General features: G+C 32.1%; 1 protein-coding gene across 9 annotated transcripts in view; it reads right to left on the bottom strand.

Annotated features, from left to right (window-relative positions):
- Positions 1-6,930, bottom strand: part of mbt (serine/threonine-protein kinase PAK mbt) — an 87,950-nt gene extending 81,020 nt beyond the window's left edge. For 6 of the 9 annotated variants that reach the window (XR_010822704.1, XR_010822700.1, XR_010822702.1 and 3 more), the window contains exons 1-7: positions 6,731-6,930; positions 6,090-6,455; positions 5,616-6,018; positions 5,131-5,541; positions 3,746-4,278; positions 3,515-3,668; positions 3,278-3,443 (exon numbers count right to left, since the gene is read on the bottom strand). Coding sequence is in view for 4 of the 9 variants with exons in the window: in XM_066728028.1 (XP_066584125.1) it covers positions 3,282-3,443; positions 3,515-3,668; positions 3,746-4,278; positions 5,131-5,541; positions 5,616-6,018; positions 6,090-6,448 (2,022 nt within the window). In the remaining 5 variants the exon portion in view is untranslated. Of the gene's footprint in view, positions 1-1,231; positions 1,682-3,100; positions 3,444-3,514; positions 3,669-3,745; positions 4,279-5,130; positions 5,542-5,615; positions 6,019-6,089; positions 6,484-6,730 lie in introns of those variants that run through there. The other 3 variants (XM_066728029.1, XM_066728027.1, XM_066728026.1) reach the window with 3 other exon arrangements.
- Between the last annotated feature and the right edge of the window lie 12,648 nt (positions 6,931-19,578).

The following is a 19,578-nucleotide window of genomic DNA, read 5'->3' as shown; positions in this document are numbered from 1 at the left end:
CCATCCAATAAATTTTTTTTTTTTTGTAGAATGTTTATTTATTACCATTAACATATAAGATTAAAAATAATGTAAAAATGGGGGTTTAATATTCCATAGTTACGCTCAAAAGATCTTTATTAAGTCCTACACTTTAAATATTCTTGTAAAAATTTAATTTTTATTTCGTTGTCAATTCAAATAAGTTATTAATGATTACTATAAATATTCTAAAATTATAAAAAATGAAAAAAGAAAAAAGAGTCGAGGAAGTCTCGAACCTGGGCTCACCGGTTCCAAAAGCCGAGACCTTACTACATGCGCTATAAGAGATTTAAGGATATAGATGATAAACTTGCATAAACTTTATAACTACAAATTCGCGTACTCTCCATGTTACACAGATACAAGTATACCTTCTTTCGATATACAGGGTCTTTTCCTAACAGCGGAACATAGGAGATTCGTGCTAGTTGACTATAGCACTCGGAATGATCAAATCTGAGAACGCTGATTGGTCAATATTGCGTAGGTACCAACATATAATAGGCCGTTACCAATAGTTGGATGCAAAAAATTAGATTCATCCGCCATATTGGTGTGGAGAATGTTTACATGCTAATCGTAGCAGAAAGAGGTGTAAAATGGAGAAATGTCAAATGGTAAGGTTACTAAAGTAAAAATTGAAAATAATGAATGGAAAGTACGAATATTCTTCATTTTCATTCAAAGTATTCAATTTTTACTTTAGTAACGGCAACATTTGACATTTTTCCATTTTACACCTCTTTCTGCTACGTTCAGAATGTAAACATTCTCCACACCAATATGGCGGATGAATCTCATTTTTTGTATCCAACTATTGGTAACGGCTTATTATCTGTTGGTACTACGTAATATTGACCAATCAGCGTTCTCAGATTTGATCATTCCGAGTGCTATAGTCAACTAACACGAATCTCCTATGCTCTGCTGTTAGGAAAAGACCCTGTATATCCTTAAATCTCTTATAGGCGCATCTGGTAAGGTCTCGGCTTTTGGAACCGGTGTGCCCAGGTTCGAGACTTCTTCGACTCTTTTTTCTTTTTTCATTTTTTATAATTTTAGAATATTTATAGTAATCATTAATAACTTATTTGAATTGATAACGAAATAAAAATTAAATTTTTACAAGAATATTTAAAGTGTAGGACTTAATAAAGATCTTTTGAGCGTAACTATGGAATATTAAACCCCCATTTTTACATTATTTTTAATCTTATATGTTAATGGTAATAAATAAACATTCTACAAAAAAAAAAAAAATTTATTGGATGGAATCGAACTCGAATCTTAGGTTTGAAAGATGGAGGAGGATTGAAGCAGAAGGACGAAAAGGAATTTTACTCGGCTCTTCGGCTAAACGAAAGTTAGATCGAGAGGGAGAGAGAGAGATCCGAGAAAGCTATGCCGTTCTCTCTCGAGCTCGATGTATAGCAAAGATAGCCGAAGCTGAGCGATGTTAACCGAAGGAGGTTGCACACGCATACGTACCACAGTAATGGTGTGTGCCTAACAAAGTGCTTCTCATTCGTGTCCGACAGATGGCGTCAGTGGCTTTATGGAATTTTCAAACATCAGCGCCGCCTACCGGCAAGGATTATTTTAGGACCCTGCCATGAGCAATCTCCCGTTTCATCTCTGCATAAAGTGTATTTCTTAACTGAAAATTTACAAAGATTTTCTATAAGAGATGCTTAATGTACTGTACAGTTAGGATTAGGGATTTGGGTAGGGCTGATACAAATCTCTATAGGGACCGTGCACATAAACACAATGATAAAGAAGTTTCAATGTGTAACTATATACGTATAAATAAATTACACTCAAAAACTGCGAAAATTGACCGATAGTTTGCGCTGATAGTATGCATATACACCAATACACATTCTCATCTCACTGTCATTGTGTTGATGTGCACGGTCCCTATATTACTAACATTATAAATCACTAGCGTATTCCAAAAGTACGACGCTATTTGAAGGATGAATTGAAACTTTGTAATTTCCTTCGATGCGCAGTAACCTAATCTTTTAAGATATACGGTTCAATTTTGGGGAAATGAAAAAGATTATTTAGACAATTTAATGTTTAATAAATACGACCAAAAATAAAAAAGCAACTCTTAACGAATCAAGCAACCTCAATATTATTGAATTCGATTATAAAATGCAAATGGATCTTTAAAACACGTAATTTAATAAATAATTCTAAAACGTATAGTCTCGCTAAAAAGAAATGAATTACTGGAACTATTTGTCTTCAAAAGTTACGTCGCGACGCATCGAATAAATTCCACAAAATTTGAAACCTGTCTATAAATAATACCGCATTTCTGAAATGCTTTCTCTCTGTAACTTTGAAAATATGAATTCCTATTGATTGATCATAAATTTTAAATTATGAAAAATTAATTTTCTTCCAACGCAGTTACGCATCTTTCCTTAAAACTGTTTTTATAATCAATTTTCTAGAGAAAATGAGGATAAATCCTTAATTGATATGTTTTTCAACTAAAATTATATATAGAAACCTGTGGTATAAATACAGGACGTGTCAACTAATGGTACAAGCTAATATTTTAAAAACGAAAGATATTAAGGAAGTATTCCATTTGATATTTTTCTAACACTCCAATTTGTATATGTGTCACATAATATATATAGGAGCGTTGGAAACATCAAATGTAATCCAGCCTAAGGAGAATGTTCGAAATAAACATTTCCTAGTCATAATGTAAAAAACAGTTGCATTACTTTTTTTTATTTGATGGTTTTAACGACAATTCAGGTTATTTAAAACAAGAATTTTAATTTTATATTGCATTCGCTGCTGAGGTCATTTCTTTCATTCTTAAAATAATAACTTGTAATTATTTAGATAAGTGTTGTTCTCCATAAAAAACACTTAAAGGCGTCCTAAAAACCGAATATGTAAGAAAAACTTCCGTTATTTTTTACTTTTCTAGAAAACCGATAATTGATTCATTTATAAAAGTGATTATTTGGTTTGTTAAATTAATAGAATACATATTAATTAATAATAAAAATTGCTCGGATTAATAAAGACGAATGCAAGGAAATTCCTTCCAATAATTTTCTTGTTTTACCAGTTTAAGATCTGTGATACTTATTGTAAGCATTTCTTCAATGAATTATGACAAATGTTGCAGTACAAAAATACTTTCTAGGAATGATCAACTTTCCATTTGAATTTAAATTATATCAACGTCGAGATAAGCAAATTAATGCTATCTCACCTTATCAACAATTTGTATGCCTGGCACCTCTCATCAGCGGAATGAGAATACTAGGACTCTGAGCTTGTCTTAAGAATGGATGCTGTAATAATTCAGCTGCTGTTGCTCTTTGAGCTGGATCTCGAACAAGCATTCTTTCTAAAAATCCTTGAAGACGCGGGCTTACCTATTAAAGATAAAAATGGTAAATAAATTTGAGACTTATAATAAAAATGTTACTTTAAAGAGTACACTAACTTTATGGGAATTTTTTAATTTAGGAGGAGGCATATCTCTAATACGTCTCATCGCTTGCAAAGGAGGTTCATTAAAAAACGGGGGTTCACCATCAACCATTTCAATAATCATTATACCTAGTGACCAAATATCTACTTCAGGTCCATATGGTAACCTAAGGGATAGATTTATAAGTGTTAAATATTTATTTCATGTAAAGAATTAATAATAAAAAATTAATTTAATAAATACCTAGAAATAACCTCTGGACTCATCCAGTATGGAGTACCAACAAGGGATTTTCGTTTTGGTAATTCTTGTGAAACTTGTGCACAGAATCCAAAATCTGATAATTTTACTCTACCATCTGCTGCGAGGAGTATAGAGTCAGACTTAATATCTCGATGTATAACACCTTGTGAATGTAGGTATGCTAATGGCTTCAAACACTGTGAACATACTGTAGCAATTTGACTCTCATCCATTCGTGAATGTGTTACTATATCTGTCAATGCCCCTCCTTCCAAATACTCCATGACAACCCATAATTCATCATCTACTAAAAAGCTATCATACATTTCCACTATATTTGGATGATGATAATCTCTCATAATAACTACTTCATTAAAAAGAAGTTCGCGTCTTTGCTGCTTTCTCAGATCCATTTTCTTCACAGCTACTTGACGATTTGTACTATTGTCAGTTGCTATACATACTGTTCCAGTGCTACCTTCACCAATCTTTAGAAAATTCTCTAAGTTTTCTCTTGGGTCACCACGACTTACCTATATCAAGCACAATATATATGATTAATGCAACTAATTTATGGTTTGTTTCAAAGCTTGGCATTTGGTCTAAATTTCATATAAAAATAGACTTTAATAAGATTTCTCATGCCTGCTTTACTGACAGTACAAGTCAATAAACAATTAGTTTAATAAAATCCAAATGCGAAGCAAATTGAACAAACGGGCATTTTTCGGAAAAGGTGCCAGTCCTAACGAGTCAAAGAGCTTAAAAACACTCAAATTGGATGAAAAATAACATTATACCACTGCCCCGCATTCTTGAAGTGAAAATAACCAGAAGTGACCTTTCTTCAAGAACGCGGGACAATGGTACAGTTATTTTTCGTCCTATTTGAATGTTCTTAAGCTCGTTTGACTCGTTAAGATTGGCATCTTGTCTTAAAAGCGTACGTTTGTTAAATTTGCTTCGAATTTGAATTTTATTAAACTAATTGTTTATTGACCTTTAATGTCGGTAAAACACGCATGAGGGATCCCGTTAAATTAATTGCAGAGTTTATGAATTTTTGTTGGACAAACATAGTTTGAATTTAACTTTGAAATTGGCAAAATTATTTTTAAATGAACAAAGGTAACTGAATTGAGGAAACAAAGTGATTTTCCAATCTTGTAACTGGGTTAAAAACAATTTTTTTCTTTGTATTTCAATATTTGAAATTTTAACAGATCATTTGAAATAATATCTCATTTGTCTCATGATTTTTCTAACATTATAAATATTGAATGTTGAATTAAAGCATTAAAAGGCCAAACTTTGGTACTGTAATTCTATCATTGTTTTTTAAATAATAAATTACACTATACAATATGAACATTGCAATATCTTACCACCATTTGTAATGCTGCTCTAAACTGTTCGTGAGTAAGTCTTTGTTCTGCAGTTTGTTTGCTACCACTACTTGTAATAATTAAATTACTTGATGAAACGGCACTTTTTAGATTTTGATTTTGATCTGGAGTAGAGCCAATGACAAGACACACAGAAGATGGTATGTTTGGTTTGGATAAGTTATGCATTGATTGTGATGTTTCTATAGGCTTTTTTAGATGTGCTTGCAAATTTGAAAGATTTTCTGAAATACTACTTGATTGTGAATATTTATTAATGTTGTGCGAACTCAATTGGCTTAACGGACGTTGAGAAGCTATTGAACTGACAGGTGATTCTTTCGGTTGTAATTTATGAATTTTGTTTTGTGATATCTGATGATCTTTTAAAGATGATTCGATATTATCCACCTAAAGTTTAATATTTTGTAATTAAAACTAAATTAAAACAAGTAATTATAATGATACCTGAATTATTTACATACTTGCACACTGCCATTATAATGTTCAATTTTCATTGCTAATGATGAATTTATTCTAAAAAAATCAGACTCTGCTACTTGTTTTATATTTGAATTTGAGATAGATCCTTGAGAATTAGCTATAGGACTCAAATTTTGGAAATTTAATGATAAAGTTGGTGTGCCAGAATTTGTATGAGTTAAATATGGTGATGATTGCATATTTGGGTTTAGATTTTGGAGATTTGGTATAATATTTTGTGTGTGAGTCATCACACTACTACCAAAGGTCTGTGAATTTGGCCTTAGCTTCTCAAGATAAGTATTTTGCTTGCCAAAATTCATATTTGAGAGGCCTTGTACTTGATTTGAATTAGAAAATATCTCTTGTCCTTCAGGTACTGATGGAGGAAGGTTTGTATTATGTCTAGAAAAGAAACAATCCTAATTTCTTCTAGGATATATCAATGAGTAATCTATTTGATTATAAACAAATACCTGTAATCACGTCTAAAGTGAGGCGGACTTGAAGATCTTAATGAATTAGATCTTGCAACTGTACCAGTTTTTGGCAATCCATTTTCAATAGATTTATCTGATTTATCTGTTCTAAGATCATTATGACCTCTTACAATTGTTTTTAAATCAAGAATTTCTGTTGGTGTAATTTCACTGGGATCTACCAAAGGTAAAGGCCTATTGGAAGATTTTAAAATTTGATTGTTTCCTACTATAGAGGCCCATTGTAGAGGAAGTCCAACATATTTGCCTTCTTGTTTGTCAAATCCAGTATGAACTCGATGTTCAAAGTTCGTTGGTGTAGAAATTTGAGGTTTCTTCTTTTTCTTAGCAAACATTTCAATCCTTTTGAAATGTGTAACAGTAAATGTAACTGATTAAAGTTGGAAACACACTATTATCAATAATTATCAATATTTAAACTAGTACTGATACAAAACTTTTTATTGACTTTATTATAAAAGAATATATGTTTTTACTTATTACAAAAAATGTCCTGTTTGCATTTAAAAAGAAATGCTAAAATATTAATAGCGTTATAATTAAAATAAATATAGATCATGTAAGTAAATATTCCTGGATCATTAAAAGTTTAAAAGCCAAATAATAGCAATGCATACCTGTATAAAATATGGTTTATGAAAAAAATTCTTTTGCAGTTTTTGCTAAATTTTTGCAAGTACTTATTACTCAGTTATTAAAACTTTCAAAATTCAACATAAAATTTTACAACATTAAGGAACAATTAACAACTTGGTAGGAGAACATCAACAAAATGCACTATTTATATTGGCTACATTCCTTTTACGCCCAATAACCAGAGTTGTCAAGCAGGGTTGCCAAGTCCGCTATTTCAAAGTGTTTTCGATTTTTGATTGGAATATTCGGAATTCAAGGTTGTTGTGGAGACGGTTTCCGTTCCGTAATTCAATCCAAATCACGATCCAATCAAGCCGCAAGAATGCAACGGCGAAAATTAAATACCTAGATAGATCCATGCTGGGATTGATAGGGGGTCCAAGTCAGTCAAGTGTCCTACTTTTTTTAGTGACAAAATGGGGGCAGTACCAGAGATGAAACGGGAGGGTAGAGCGAAATTTCTCCGAAAATTTTCTAGGCCGAAATGACCATTACACATGGTCGTCTACAGTTTTACAGTATATGACTGAAGTGTCTGTCAGTTTTCACTTAACTTTGAACACTACTGCTAAAATGACATTTATGTTTGAATGTGTGTGTGCGTGTATTTTTGTAGGTGCGGAAATGTTGCAGAAATGTTGCGGAAAAATGTAAAAGGAAGGTTATGAGTGACATGAACAAACACATTTTCAGATAAGTTGAAGCTTGTTGTATAAACCTAATTATTTTTATTATAAAGAGAGCATACATGCTTTGTGAAAATTTCTAATGTTGTAGGAAAATTACTATCTGTGAAATGTTGTTGGATAACAATTCATTAGCTACTTTAAAATCACCCCGGAGCACCCTGGAGCACATTGGAGCACCCTGGAGTGTAGGAAAGAGATCAACTGCTGCAAATATTTCTGTCTTCGATTGATAGGGCTGTATATGCATGGTATGTATGACAACTATGTTTTCATCGTCTTCAAATTATTATAATATTAAACAGTTTTGATCAAAATCAAATATAAGGAGTTTAAAGGTTTGTATATTAACAGTTGAAGTACTTGCTAAATATCATAATATTAAGAATTTATGCTACCTTTTAGCAGCATGAAAGTGGAAAATAGTACGGGGTGATGTATTTGGCAGCGTTGCCAAGTCCGCCATTTTGAATTACACTACGCTGCATAGTAAGTGGCGAGAACAAAATATACTACTCTACGTGGTATAGCAAGTGTCTAGACTACAAACTGTAGTTTCAACTGGAAGTATACCTAAGATGCGTTCGAGAATGAATGACTAAATATGATTGGTCAATTTGGAAGGACGTTGACCAATCATGAAAAGTCACTTGCAAATTAAAAGATTTCGATTACCGTACCTGCAAAACTGATGATTTGTGCCGAAAATCGTATGCCAATTAACTGAGTACACATAAAATCATATTATTAATTACTTAGGATGAAGAGTAATGTCTTTTATGGAAGTTTCAATCGAGAAAAATTTATCTTTGTTAAGACTTTGATAAGCTGAAATTCCATTTTAACAGGATCGGTCTTTGGCGTCTTGGCTAGCTTCGTTGGCTGTATTAGCTGCTATTTTCGTCATTAATATGATGATGCATATAACAGAAACTCAATAAAATAATAATATGATGTATAGTTTTTCAAAGTTTAGGAAGTAACATAAGCTCTCATTTAAAAATTATTCAACCGATCTTGATTAAATTTTCAACAGTGCTTCATAATATTAATAATTTTTGTATGAAATCTAGCTATTTGTTTTTATATATTTATAAATAAAATATTATTTTTATACAATGAAAATGAGATGAAGAAAAATATTGTAAGAATAAACATTATTTATTTAAAAGCATATAACTTTTTTACAAATTTAAAGAATTTTCAAATATCGAAGATTCAAATAAAAACTATAGATTAAGTTACAAATTTATATATTCTTTTTAAATTTAAGATAATAATTGAAATATCAGTAAATTACGCAATTTTGAGAAACGGGCGTTACATCAGCATAAAGTATTCTGAATCTTCATCGGAAACACCTTCATTTTCATTATCTGTATTTGATGTATTAAAATTGTACATGCTTTGATTGCAATGATCTATCATATCTGCGGATGGTTCAAATAATTTACAAGTACCACTATTCTTAACACATTCCCACGCAGTCAAATTATTTTTTAATGTAGTTGTCTTCATTTTGTTCCTGTTTTTCGTTTTCGTTAAATTAACTTTACTAAAAAGTCATTCGCACTCAGCGTTTGAATAAGGTAAGCAAAGCAAGTTTAAAACAAACTGAGATAAATTCGTGTACTTTTGTAGGTCCATAATATCATCATAATTTAATAATTTAACCCAAAAAACATCTATTAACTTTTCATTTGTAATGTCGAGTGGTAGCTGTGCGAAAGGTAGTAGACGCCATTCATCATCTACTGATTGCCTGGTGAAACAGGAAGAATCTAAATTACGAGGAAACATTTCAAAAATAGAAGTTAATGTTGGTACCGTTACATGAAATTGGGGATCAATAGATTTGTGAGGAATAAAACATTCCAAATCTCTCAAACGTAAATCATTAAAATCAAAACGTTTTTATAATTCTTTGCTTGCTTCTTTCAAAAAATTAAACGTATTCAGACGAAAATTCTGTACATGTTCCGCTTGTTGTATTATCTCGGGTTTCTGCAATTCGGTATTTACCTTTAAACCTAAATAAATTTCATTTATTGGTAGAAAATGAAACTCGTTATCAGGATCTATATCCTTCACATTCGTGCTGAGAACATAGCTATTGTCCATATAACAAATTAGAATATCTTTAAATAATGCTGCTGCTTGATTGTAAATTAATGGAATAATAACTTTTTCAGACTGAAATAGTCAATTAAATTTTGTAAATTTTGGTAATACCCATTTTAAGAACTAATAATAACATTTCACGAATGGATGAGTAAATTATCTCTGCTGCTGGTAAATGCTGTTCTTCCCACAACTGTGTGAAATACATTTGAAGAGGCTCCCATTGCTCTAAAATTCGATCTACAACTGCTTTTAATGAAAGCCATCGCGTTTGAGCACTATATAACATTTTATGCACTTCAGCATCCAACAAAATGTGAAATTCCTTAAATTGGTGTTGCCGCTTACTACTAAGTTTAAAAAAATTATAAATATTGCGCCCTAAATCTTCACATTCACGTGGTAATGTTTTACAAGCATAATTCGCACATAAATGTGCAGTATGACATATGCACTTCAAAATAGTAATATTAGGACAATCATTTCTAAATCTAGACGCTACTGAATTATGTGAACCCATCATACTATTGCATCCGTCTCAACCAAATCCGGTTATATTTTCTAAAGGAATGTTGCAAACAGTGAATGAATTAATAATATTGTTATATAAATTTTCTGCTGTTTCATTGCTATCTTCATCTCTATAAATTTCAATTAAATCCCATAAGGCGCAACGAATACGTTGTATTTCTGCATCGAAAAATCTAACAATAATGCAAATTACTTTAACATTGGAGACGTCTGTACTTTCGTCTGTCATTATATTGAATTTGCGTTTTTGTAAAGTAATACATAATTTATTATTATACGAAGATGCTATTACACCTGTCATCGCGGTTAATTTTGTTCTTCCCAAACGTAACATTTTGCAAACATCTACATCCTGAAAACAATGTTTTAATAGATGTATTGGATGATCTACTATACGATACACTATGTTATGTTCTGGAAAGAATCCTGTCAACATTAATTCAATTCTTGTTACTTTTTTTTGAATTTCTAAAGCAGTTTCCACGGTGTCCAAACTATTTGTGCTACTTGTACGCCTCATCAAATCCAAATGTTTCTTACTTCGAGCGTGTTTTCGTAATGTATGATAGTGCGCCGAAATGGAAGATTCGCACATTGAGCATAATGCTTTCTTGTTGGAAGCGTGAGGTTGAAGCCAATCTTTCAAAGCAGGATCCGTTTCCCAAATCTTTCAACACGTTTGACCCCTGCTTTCAGACAGGGCATTTACTGAAAATTCTTGCTCAGCTTCCATTATCAAAATACTTTAAAGAAATATCAACGAAATTGTTACAAATTTAAAAATTAAAGAATGTTAGTAGAAGCGACGAAAAGAGATTTTATGTAACAAACTTACCCCTATTTTTCTGATATATGCTTCAAATGTATTTCACAGATGTTATTGATAATCCACTAATCGAACACTTATTTAATTCGAACAAAGGACGGTTTTACGATACTTTGCTTTACCGCTACAGCTCGTTTTAATCTGGGGATTAAACGATAAACCGTATTTCTTTGGATTAAAAAGAGATTTTTATTATTGATGATTTGTATATTCGAGATACCGTCTGTGTCACTAAGCGTAATTGGAATGAAGATGGTAGTTGAATGATGTAGTTTAATTTAAAGCTTATATTTTGCTTTATTTATCACTTTTACTATTTTTAAAAATGTTTTCACACAATTACACTAAACTTTACCAAAGAAATCAGTAAATGAAGAAATTAATTTAAAATAATTATCGATTTTCGCTGATACGCTTAGAGCAAAAACTTAAAAAACAAGATCAAAGACGAAACAGACAAAAAGACATTGCCTAAGGGCTAACGAGGGCTTTTAATGAATTATCCCTCCTTGAGAAGAAAATGAAGGGGTCCATCGTCCACCCTGTGGACCAATCAGATCTTCAGTTTAGCGAATGTTGTTCCTTTGCTGAGGAAATTTTTGGTACACCGAGTAGGGAAGGCTAAGGATATTTTTTCTGGACGGGAAGTACTTTCTTTACGTCACAGGAAGATTTTTCCCAAAAACAAAGTTGGCGATAGCAGGATGTTTGCATCGCAGGATGGGTTTTCGTAGATAGTCATAAAAAAAGAGAAACTCCCGGGTGGCTTATTTGCACCGCAGATGGATTTCCCCGTATGTAAAAAAAGATGTCTGAAAAGGGTAAATTGTATAGACAGTTCATGGTTTATTGCTCTATAAGCGATAATGCAGGTAGAGAAGGTATAGGGATGCTCTCTTTGCACCCAGGATAGGAATGTTTACTCCAATGTATATTCTATTTAAAATCTATGTTTTAATATAGTTATATCAATAAGTTAAGTTCAATGTCTGCCTGATATTCAAATATCATTGCTTTATTTTTTATTTCGTCTAGCTCATATATGGTGATACTGGAGAGTGAGGCAGCATGTAACATTCCACACTTTTCGTTATTCCTGTATATATAGATACTTTATTTAAAGAAGTATGACTATTATTAAGGTGGAAGAGTAATTTACAAATTGTTTGTTAACAATTTTTTATTATAAAAAGATTCTTTAACATGTGAAGAATATATTCCCAAAGTTTCAAGTGAAAAAAAATAATTTAAGAATCTTTACAAATCTATCGAAGCTATACTCTCAAAACGCGTATATGAGATGAAATAAAAAAACGAGTTCGCAGTTTTGTCTTATGCCTTGTTTGGCCTAATAAGCTTTATACATAATTTGCTATTTGAATATTATTCAATACATATATGTACATGTACGCAAACAGATTAAACTTTGATAAGGATGAAATTCATAAAAGTGTTAGTAAACAGAACTTTTAAGTCCAAAAACTTTAAACGCGTTTTTCTCAAAACGTTTAATTTTTCGCGTCGTGAAATGCAAATAAAAAATTATTTGTCTAATTTACTGGAAATTTTGCAAATACATTTTTTAACTTATTGGCCTCAGCAATAAGCAAAGTATACCTTAAACTTCATTAAAAAAACCATTATAAATAAATTTTTTCTCCTTTTGTTTATAAAAAAAAACGACATTTCTGTTCAAAACAACCTTAAATTTTAATTTTTAGACTTTTTTTTGTTAAATTTCACTATATTGTTCAATGGTTTAAACTGCGATAAGCAAATTCAATCACAATGGTACAACTAAATTTATTCTGTCCTCGTAGAGTTATTTTACAATGTTGAATAGTATAAAATAAATTGATAGGAAACAGGTAGTGACCTCTCCCTTGACCTTTTTATCTAGGTCCTTCTCGAGGTCCTTGAGCTGTGCGCTGAGGGTATTATATGTTCGTTGAGTTTACTTAGTATAGTGTGGAATCGAGGTATCTTGTTGGTGTCCGCTGCATTTATGCTGTTTTTGGGATCAATTGTATTAAGAGAAAATTTATGGCTTGGAATATAATTCCTTCACTTGCTTATTTTATAGGTTTGTACTGTTTCCAACATAAAATCAGTAGCTGTTAACAAACAATTATTATGTAAATAAATCGTTCCGGAGCCCACTAATTCTATGCTGAACTTAGGTTTGTTTTTACAAATTACTTCTAGAATTTCTTTATGCGGAGTTGTAAATATCCATAACGATGGATTATTCATTGGCATCAGCATTGGGTGAATCAGCAACTTTTAACTTTAATATTAATTAACATGCACTTTACGGCGAATCAATAAATATTTTACTCTTCTTGTAACAAAAATTCTTTAAAAAACAACGTTTTACAGGAGTATCACTCCTTAATAATAATTTACAGGAAAAAGAACTCAGTTGACATTTACATAAATTTATAATCTCCACAACGATGATTTTCACATAAATAAAGACATTTAATTTCAATAAAATTCATATAAACAAGAAAAACAACTATTTATTATACAAGAGTAATAAATTTTCATACTTTTTAAAATTCTTAAAAATTATAAAAAGGATAAACTTTTTACAGCATTATTATAAGGGATCATTCATCCTCGGGATAAAATAAAAGAATAAAATTATTTATTTAATAATGACCAACACGATATTTAAAAATTTATTTAATTTTCAATTTACTAGGTAATTATATATGTATATAAATGCATTATCAGAACAATTTTCACTTCAATATTCTTTACAAAGTTGAATAATAACAAACAATTCTAGATAAACTGTCAAAATACACGAGGAAGATAGAAGTATTAAGAAGTATTGTTCGTGCTACACATCTTATAGCGTAGTGTCCAAAAGGACACTACGCTATAGGATATGGACACTACGTAGTGTAATTACACTACACTTGGCAACGCTGGTATTTGGTTATGTTCTTATGACTATCCTGTTATTGCAATGGCACTTTTTAAATATTTCTATATTTTCTAGGTCATGGAATTTATAATAATGCTAAACGATATGGTGGAGATGTTTCCAGGGTAATACTTGCAGCTTGTACATGTCAAATTTATTAAAATGTTGCTTTCTCATCATTGATAACGAAACTTTCTCCTGTGAAGAAGCCGAATAAAAGTAGCCCAAATAGTACTTTTAAAACACCCGGATAAAATAAGTTTAGGTTTGGTTGGTCCGAGAAGAGTATGTAATTCAAATTCATGTTTTTTACAACTTCTGCAGCTTAATCAAAAGTGGAAACACACGCTTACTCTAAATTGAGCTGCATTTCAAATTAAATATAGTAAAATTGGAGGTAACTTAACATAAATTATTAATATTAAATGTCTCTTTCTATACTATATAAGACCTATGTACATTGCAATGTGGAGATGTATTTGATAGATACTGTTTTATATGCTTATTATTAATCTAACTTAATCCTCAGACAAATATAACATTTAAAGTACTTAATCGATTAAAGCTATTTTGCAAGAAGCATTTGAAGATGATGTTGCTATTACTGAAGAAATAATATGGTTTAATGCATCAATGGACAAAATGATTGGCTCAACAAAGTATCTGAGTTTTTAGAAGTTTATATTATTGCTTCACTACCTAGAAGTTAACGTGAAAGGTATGAACTTGTAGAATCTAAAATAAAATATTGAAATTAATATTACTTTTTGTCTTAACAGAGTATTAATTATGGATTCATCCGAAGAAGAGGCTTGGCATTTGGAAGCCTATCGCACTTTTAGATTTTTCAAGTCATCATAGATGTCCTTGATGCTATATTAATACCTGATGTGACGTGACTCTTATTAATCTTATGCATAATTTGTATAGGATACAGCCGGTGATCCTTTAACTCGTTCAGCACGGGTGTATCTGCGCAAAATAAAAATTCTATATTGCAGTCCATAAATGGATATTTTGTTTGAAGATAAACTTTGCCGGAAAATAATGCCATTTTAAATATCGATTAGAAAGATTTAACACATTTGAATGATCGTGGAATAAGTTTAAAAAGCAATGTTTGGCTATATAGATTTCAGTGTTCACAAACTTCACATAATAGAACTGTTTTAACACCTTTTTTGATTTAAATTCTGAGAAATCTGTAAAGAAAAATCCATATTTTAATATTAAGGATAAATTCATGTTAATTAATAAAACTAATGAATATACACATGTATATGTGTATTAACGGGATCCCTCAAGCCCTCTGTAGCCAACATTACGGAACGAAAAACGAGAGAGAATTGTCCAGCGCTATTTTTCAACCGATTTCAATGTTTTTGGGCTTGTTGGAATCGTTAGGACTCGCCTTTCGTCATAAATAAAGCCGTATTTTCTACAAAACTTAAAAAAATAAAATTGTTTAAAAATTCGCATTAATAATATTTAAACGCAAAACAAATAGAAAAATCGGGCTTCTTTATGACGAGGTGCCAGACCTAACGATTCCAACAAGCCCAAAAACATTGAAATCGGTTGAGAAATAGAGCTGTACCATTGTCCCGCGTTTCTGAGGTGGACGAAGAGCAAAAATTTTTAGGAAGGAAGCTAGGCTTCCTCCCCCCTCGCGGCTCACGCTAACGTGTTCCCCCACTCCAGCATCCAAACTTACTGCGAAGCTTTCCTCTCATATTTACGCTATTCCCCTAACTGTAGCTATACATATATAAATACTGCTAAAATAATGTTGAGAACATTTCATTTCACCGATATAATGAAATTGCTAAAAATGCAATTATCATTTTGAAATAAAATTGTAGAAAAGGAGATTTCGTAATGCTTGAAATATAGGGCATACGGCGAAACGCGGGACAATGGTACAGTCGTATTTTTAAAAAGAATTTGATGAGACTAGTAATAATTAAAGCCATTCTTCATGTAGATTGTCCTAAAGAGCTCGCATTTTCGATAAAGCTTATAAGTAGTGGTAGCTAGGGGGTTCCTGTGACACGGTGGTGAGGGGAGTGCGGGTGTGCGGGGGGAAGTGTCTTGGGTTTTCCTGTGACACGGTGGTGAGGGGAGTGCGGGTGTGCGGGGGGAAGTGTCTTGGGTTCCTGTGACATGGTGGTGAGGGGGGTGCGGGTGTGCGGGGGGAAGTGTCTTCTTAAGAGCTAGGGTTTATTGGGTGATGAGGAGGGTGCGGGTGTGCGGAGGAAATGCTTTGGCTATGGGGAGTGAGAGAGAGAGAGAGAGAGAGAGATCCCTCTCACCCTCTCTTTCTCTCTTAGAGTCTCTCACCCCTCTCCCATCAGCCTAGGGCCCGGATGGTTAATTATCCTACGGGTCCACTAGTTCTCTAAGGCTTACCCCCTCTCCCATGTCACTAGGGTCCGGATGGTTAGTTATCCTACGGGTCCACTAGTTCCCTAAGGGTTACCCCTCTCCCATCACCCTAGGGCCCGGATAGTTAGTTATCCTGACAGTTACCCAGAGAACTTTTTTTTGTATTTTAGTTGGTGGAGGAAAAAGTTTCTTTTTTCTCCACTAGGTGGCGATCACGAAAATTACTGGGGCAGCTACACCGCTAGGGGTCCTAAGCATCTTACGGACTGCCATTTTTGATTTCTTAGTCCTGCCCTCGGAGGGTCTTTTCTCCCTCCACATACTTATCCTAGACCCTCCCACTATTTTCCTACTATGGACCCGCCATTTAACTTGATTTCACATTTAACCATTTTTCTTCCCTCTCAACCTACCTCTACACCATTGAAGGGTCTTTTTCCCTCCACATACCCATTCTATTCCCTCCTACTATTTTCCTCCTTGGGTCCTTCTTTTAATTTCACATTGTACCTTTCTTGAACCTTGGATACAGATTCCTTTTTTCTTATACAAGCTGTCGATAAATATAAAGTGAAAAAATATGCAGTATCAAATGGTTATTAATTTAGCGTATAGACAGAATTCTCAAGTAATTCCTATAATTACAAGAATAATAGGTGAAATCATGTCAAATTTATTTCCTTTTTTCTGTTTTTTTTGTTTTTTACAGATTAAATTAAGGGAAATAGGAGTAGAGGAAAAGAAAGAGTCTTTTAAATAAAATTTATCATATAATTAAAAACGAACATGAAACTTATATAAAAACTAATACAAATGAAACTTATATAAAAGCTAATACAAATTAAACTTATATAAAAAACTAATACAAATTAAACTAATATTTAGCCCATTCAGCTAATAACAGACTCTGAAACATACAAAAAAGTTATTAATATCAAGTAAATTGCGAACTTAATTTTTATTATTTACCTTCTATTTGTTTTCGCACCCACTTTGCGAAAACATCCACCTCCTGGTAGACACAGTGGATTGGTTTTCCTGATCTGCCACTGAATTTTAATTTATGCAGTTCGCATGGGAGGTTGAAAGTTGTAAAATGTTGCCTTAAATTGTCATACTTGGGGCACTTGTAATATTCTAAATTAATGCATTCAATGCCCATTAAATTTAGAATATCACGTTCTATAGTGCCCCCTTTGTATGCAACTACTGGATACATATAGTCTCGTTGCACAATTCTTATGAAGTCATATATTTCACTTTGTATATACTTTTCAAAACCCATATTTCCATATTCTATGCCATGTACATTTCTATACACATAGTTAGCACTTTTTTGATCTTTAATACTTAAATCATGAAATGTGTTATTCACTTTAAACGAGGCGTAATATGTGTAATCAGTTTTTACATCTTTTATGGCTACTTCTTTATATACTATTTTCTTGTTCACCATAAATCCATCAATATCTATTATATGGGTGATACTGTTTAAACTGAACATTTTCTAACTTGAGCGAAAAAATAAAGTAGTATTCAATATTCTAAAGCTAGAACTGAACTGAAGACTACCCTACACGCTCCTCAAGATCTTTTAAATGCTGTAAGGGATGTGAAAAATTTGGTCTGTGGTGGGAGGTGACTAACCAGACACTTTTAGAAACACCATTGGTCCAAAGAGAGAATAGTTAAGGATAGTGGGAGAATTGAAATACTTGGTTTGAAGAGAAGGGGAAAACTTTAGAGAAACAAAAAAAGAATATATTTAAAATAACGGCAAAGTGTAATAAATTTAGTATTAAAAACGCTAACATGATGATCCCAACGTTCGTCGATTTTCAAGGATTCCATTTAATGGATAAGACATTTATAGTTAAAGAATTTGCAGTTTTACAAGAACTAAAAGTGCATCATATTTTATTTTCACCCCCCTTTCCACATACTTGGTTAAGTGAAGAGGAGAGAAAGAAAACAGAGTAAGTATATTTTATAAAAAACAACGAATTATTATTTTCAATGAATAAGGAATTTCTTTTTCAGTTCAATCTTTTTCAATCATCATGGCTTAAATTGGATGGATGGTTTTTCACCATATTATAAATATAAAGATATTATAAAAAAATATGTATATGAGGATACGGTTTTTGTAAAAGGGGTGGAAAAGTTAAATTGGTTAAAGAGTATTTGTGATTTAGAAATTAGTAATGTAGATGAATATGTGTGGGGAAATTATAATTTAGAAGATGGTTTATATAATTCACAACTTCCTATTTGCATGAATCATGAAGGTATATGCGCACTGAGAAATGTATATTATATGAAATATATGTATGAATCAAAAATCTAGAATATATGTATATTTTAAACTTGAATGCATTCTTTTTACTCCAACGCGAAACCTGATCCGTAAAGTATTTATGTTACTGAAGTGTCTCGGAGACTGATTATTTGAAGGGTTCTCCATCTAAGATTTTTCATTAGTTTCACGCTGATCATTTAAACGGAAAGAACTACGATGTCGCTTCTAAATAGAGTTTTAAATAGCCAAGATGAATATCGTGAGTGGGTACGTGATTGTCGCGATTACATTAAAAAATTGAGAGTTGCTAGCCGCAATGCACGTATAGGGGCAAGGCAGAAAATATTTACGGAAATTGCTCAGATACAGTGTCGATTAATCAGAGCAGCAAGAGAAAAAAGTTATTCTTCAAATCACGCTCTTAAGAATCCCGATTTAAGAACTCAGCATGATTATCGCGAGTGGGTTTGCAAGTGTCGTGATTATATTCGAGATTTGAGAGAATCCAACCGGAATGCAACTCCAGATGCTATACAGAAAAATCTTGCAGAAATAAAATGTATTCGAAAGTTACTTCTCCATGCGGCGAAAAATAAAAATTCAATTGGAGCGGGCATTAATGCGGAAAAGCTTATTTGGAAAGATCTTGATTCATCATTTAAAAGTCGAATGTGTAGTGGTATGATAGTAAACACTAATTATATCGAACCACATGAATTTCTATTGGCAGCATCAGAAATGCTGCAATCCTACATGAACAAAGTATTCAGTAAAGTAAGCGCTGTTAAGATAAATATGGTATTCAACGGACAATTTATTTGCAAGGAAATTAGTGATATCAAACATATTTCCACAAAAAATGTGATTTTATTCAAGACTGATACTTTTAGTGATTGGTATAAAACAAACGTCATAGATAAAATTTTAACAAAATTAGGTGAATTTCAAGAGCGTGATAGTGGGTGGGCTTTGGAAAAAATATTAAATTTAATTGTGAATATTAATCACTATAATCCACTACATGCAGGCTGTGGAATCGACCTTCC

The sequence above is a fragment of the Prorops nasuta genome, unplaced genomic scaffold, assembly GCF_024137725.1.
Source record: "Prorops nasuta isolate Cenicafe-Biocafe unplaced genomic scaffold, Cenicafe_Pnas_1.2 PNAS00006, whole genome shotgun sequence".
Lineage (NCBI taxonomy): Eukaryota > Metazoa > Arthropoda > Insecta > Hymenoptera > Bethylidae > Prorops > Prorops nasuta.
Note: the sequence above shows the minus strand (reverse complement) of the source record. Positions and strands in the feature narration are given on the sequence as shown.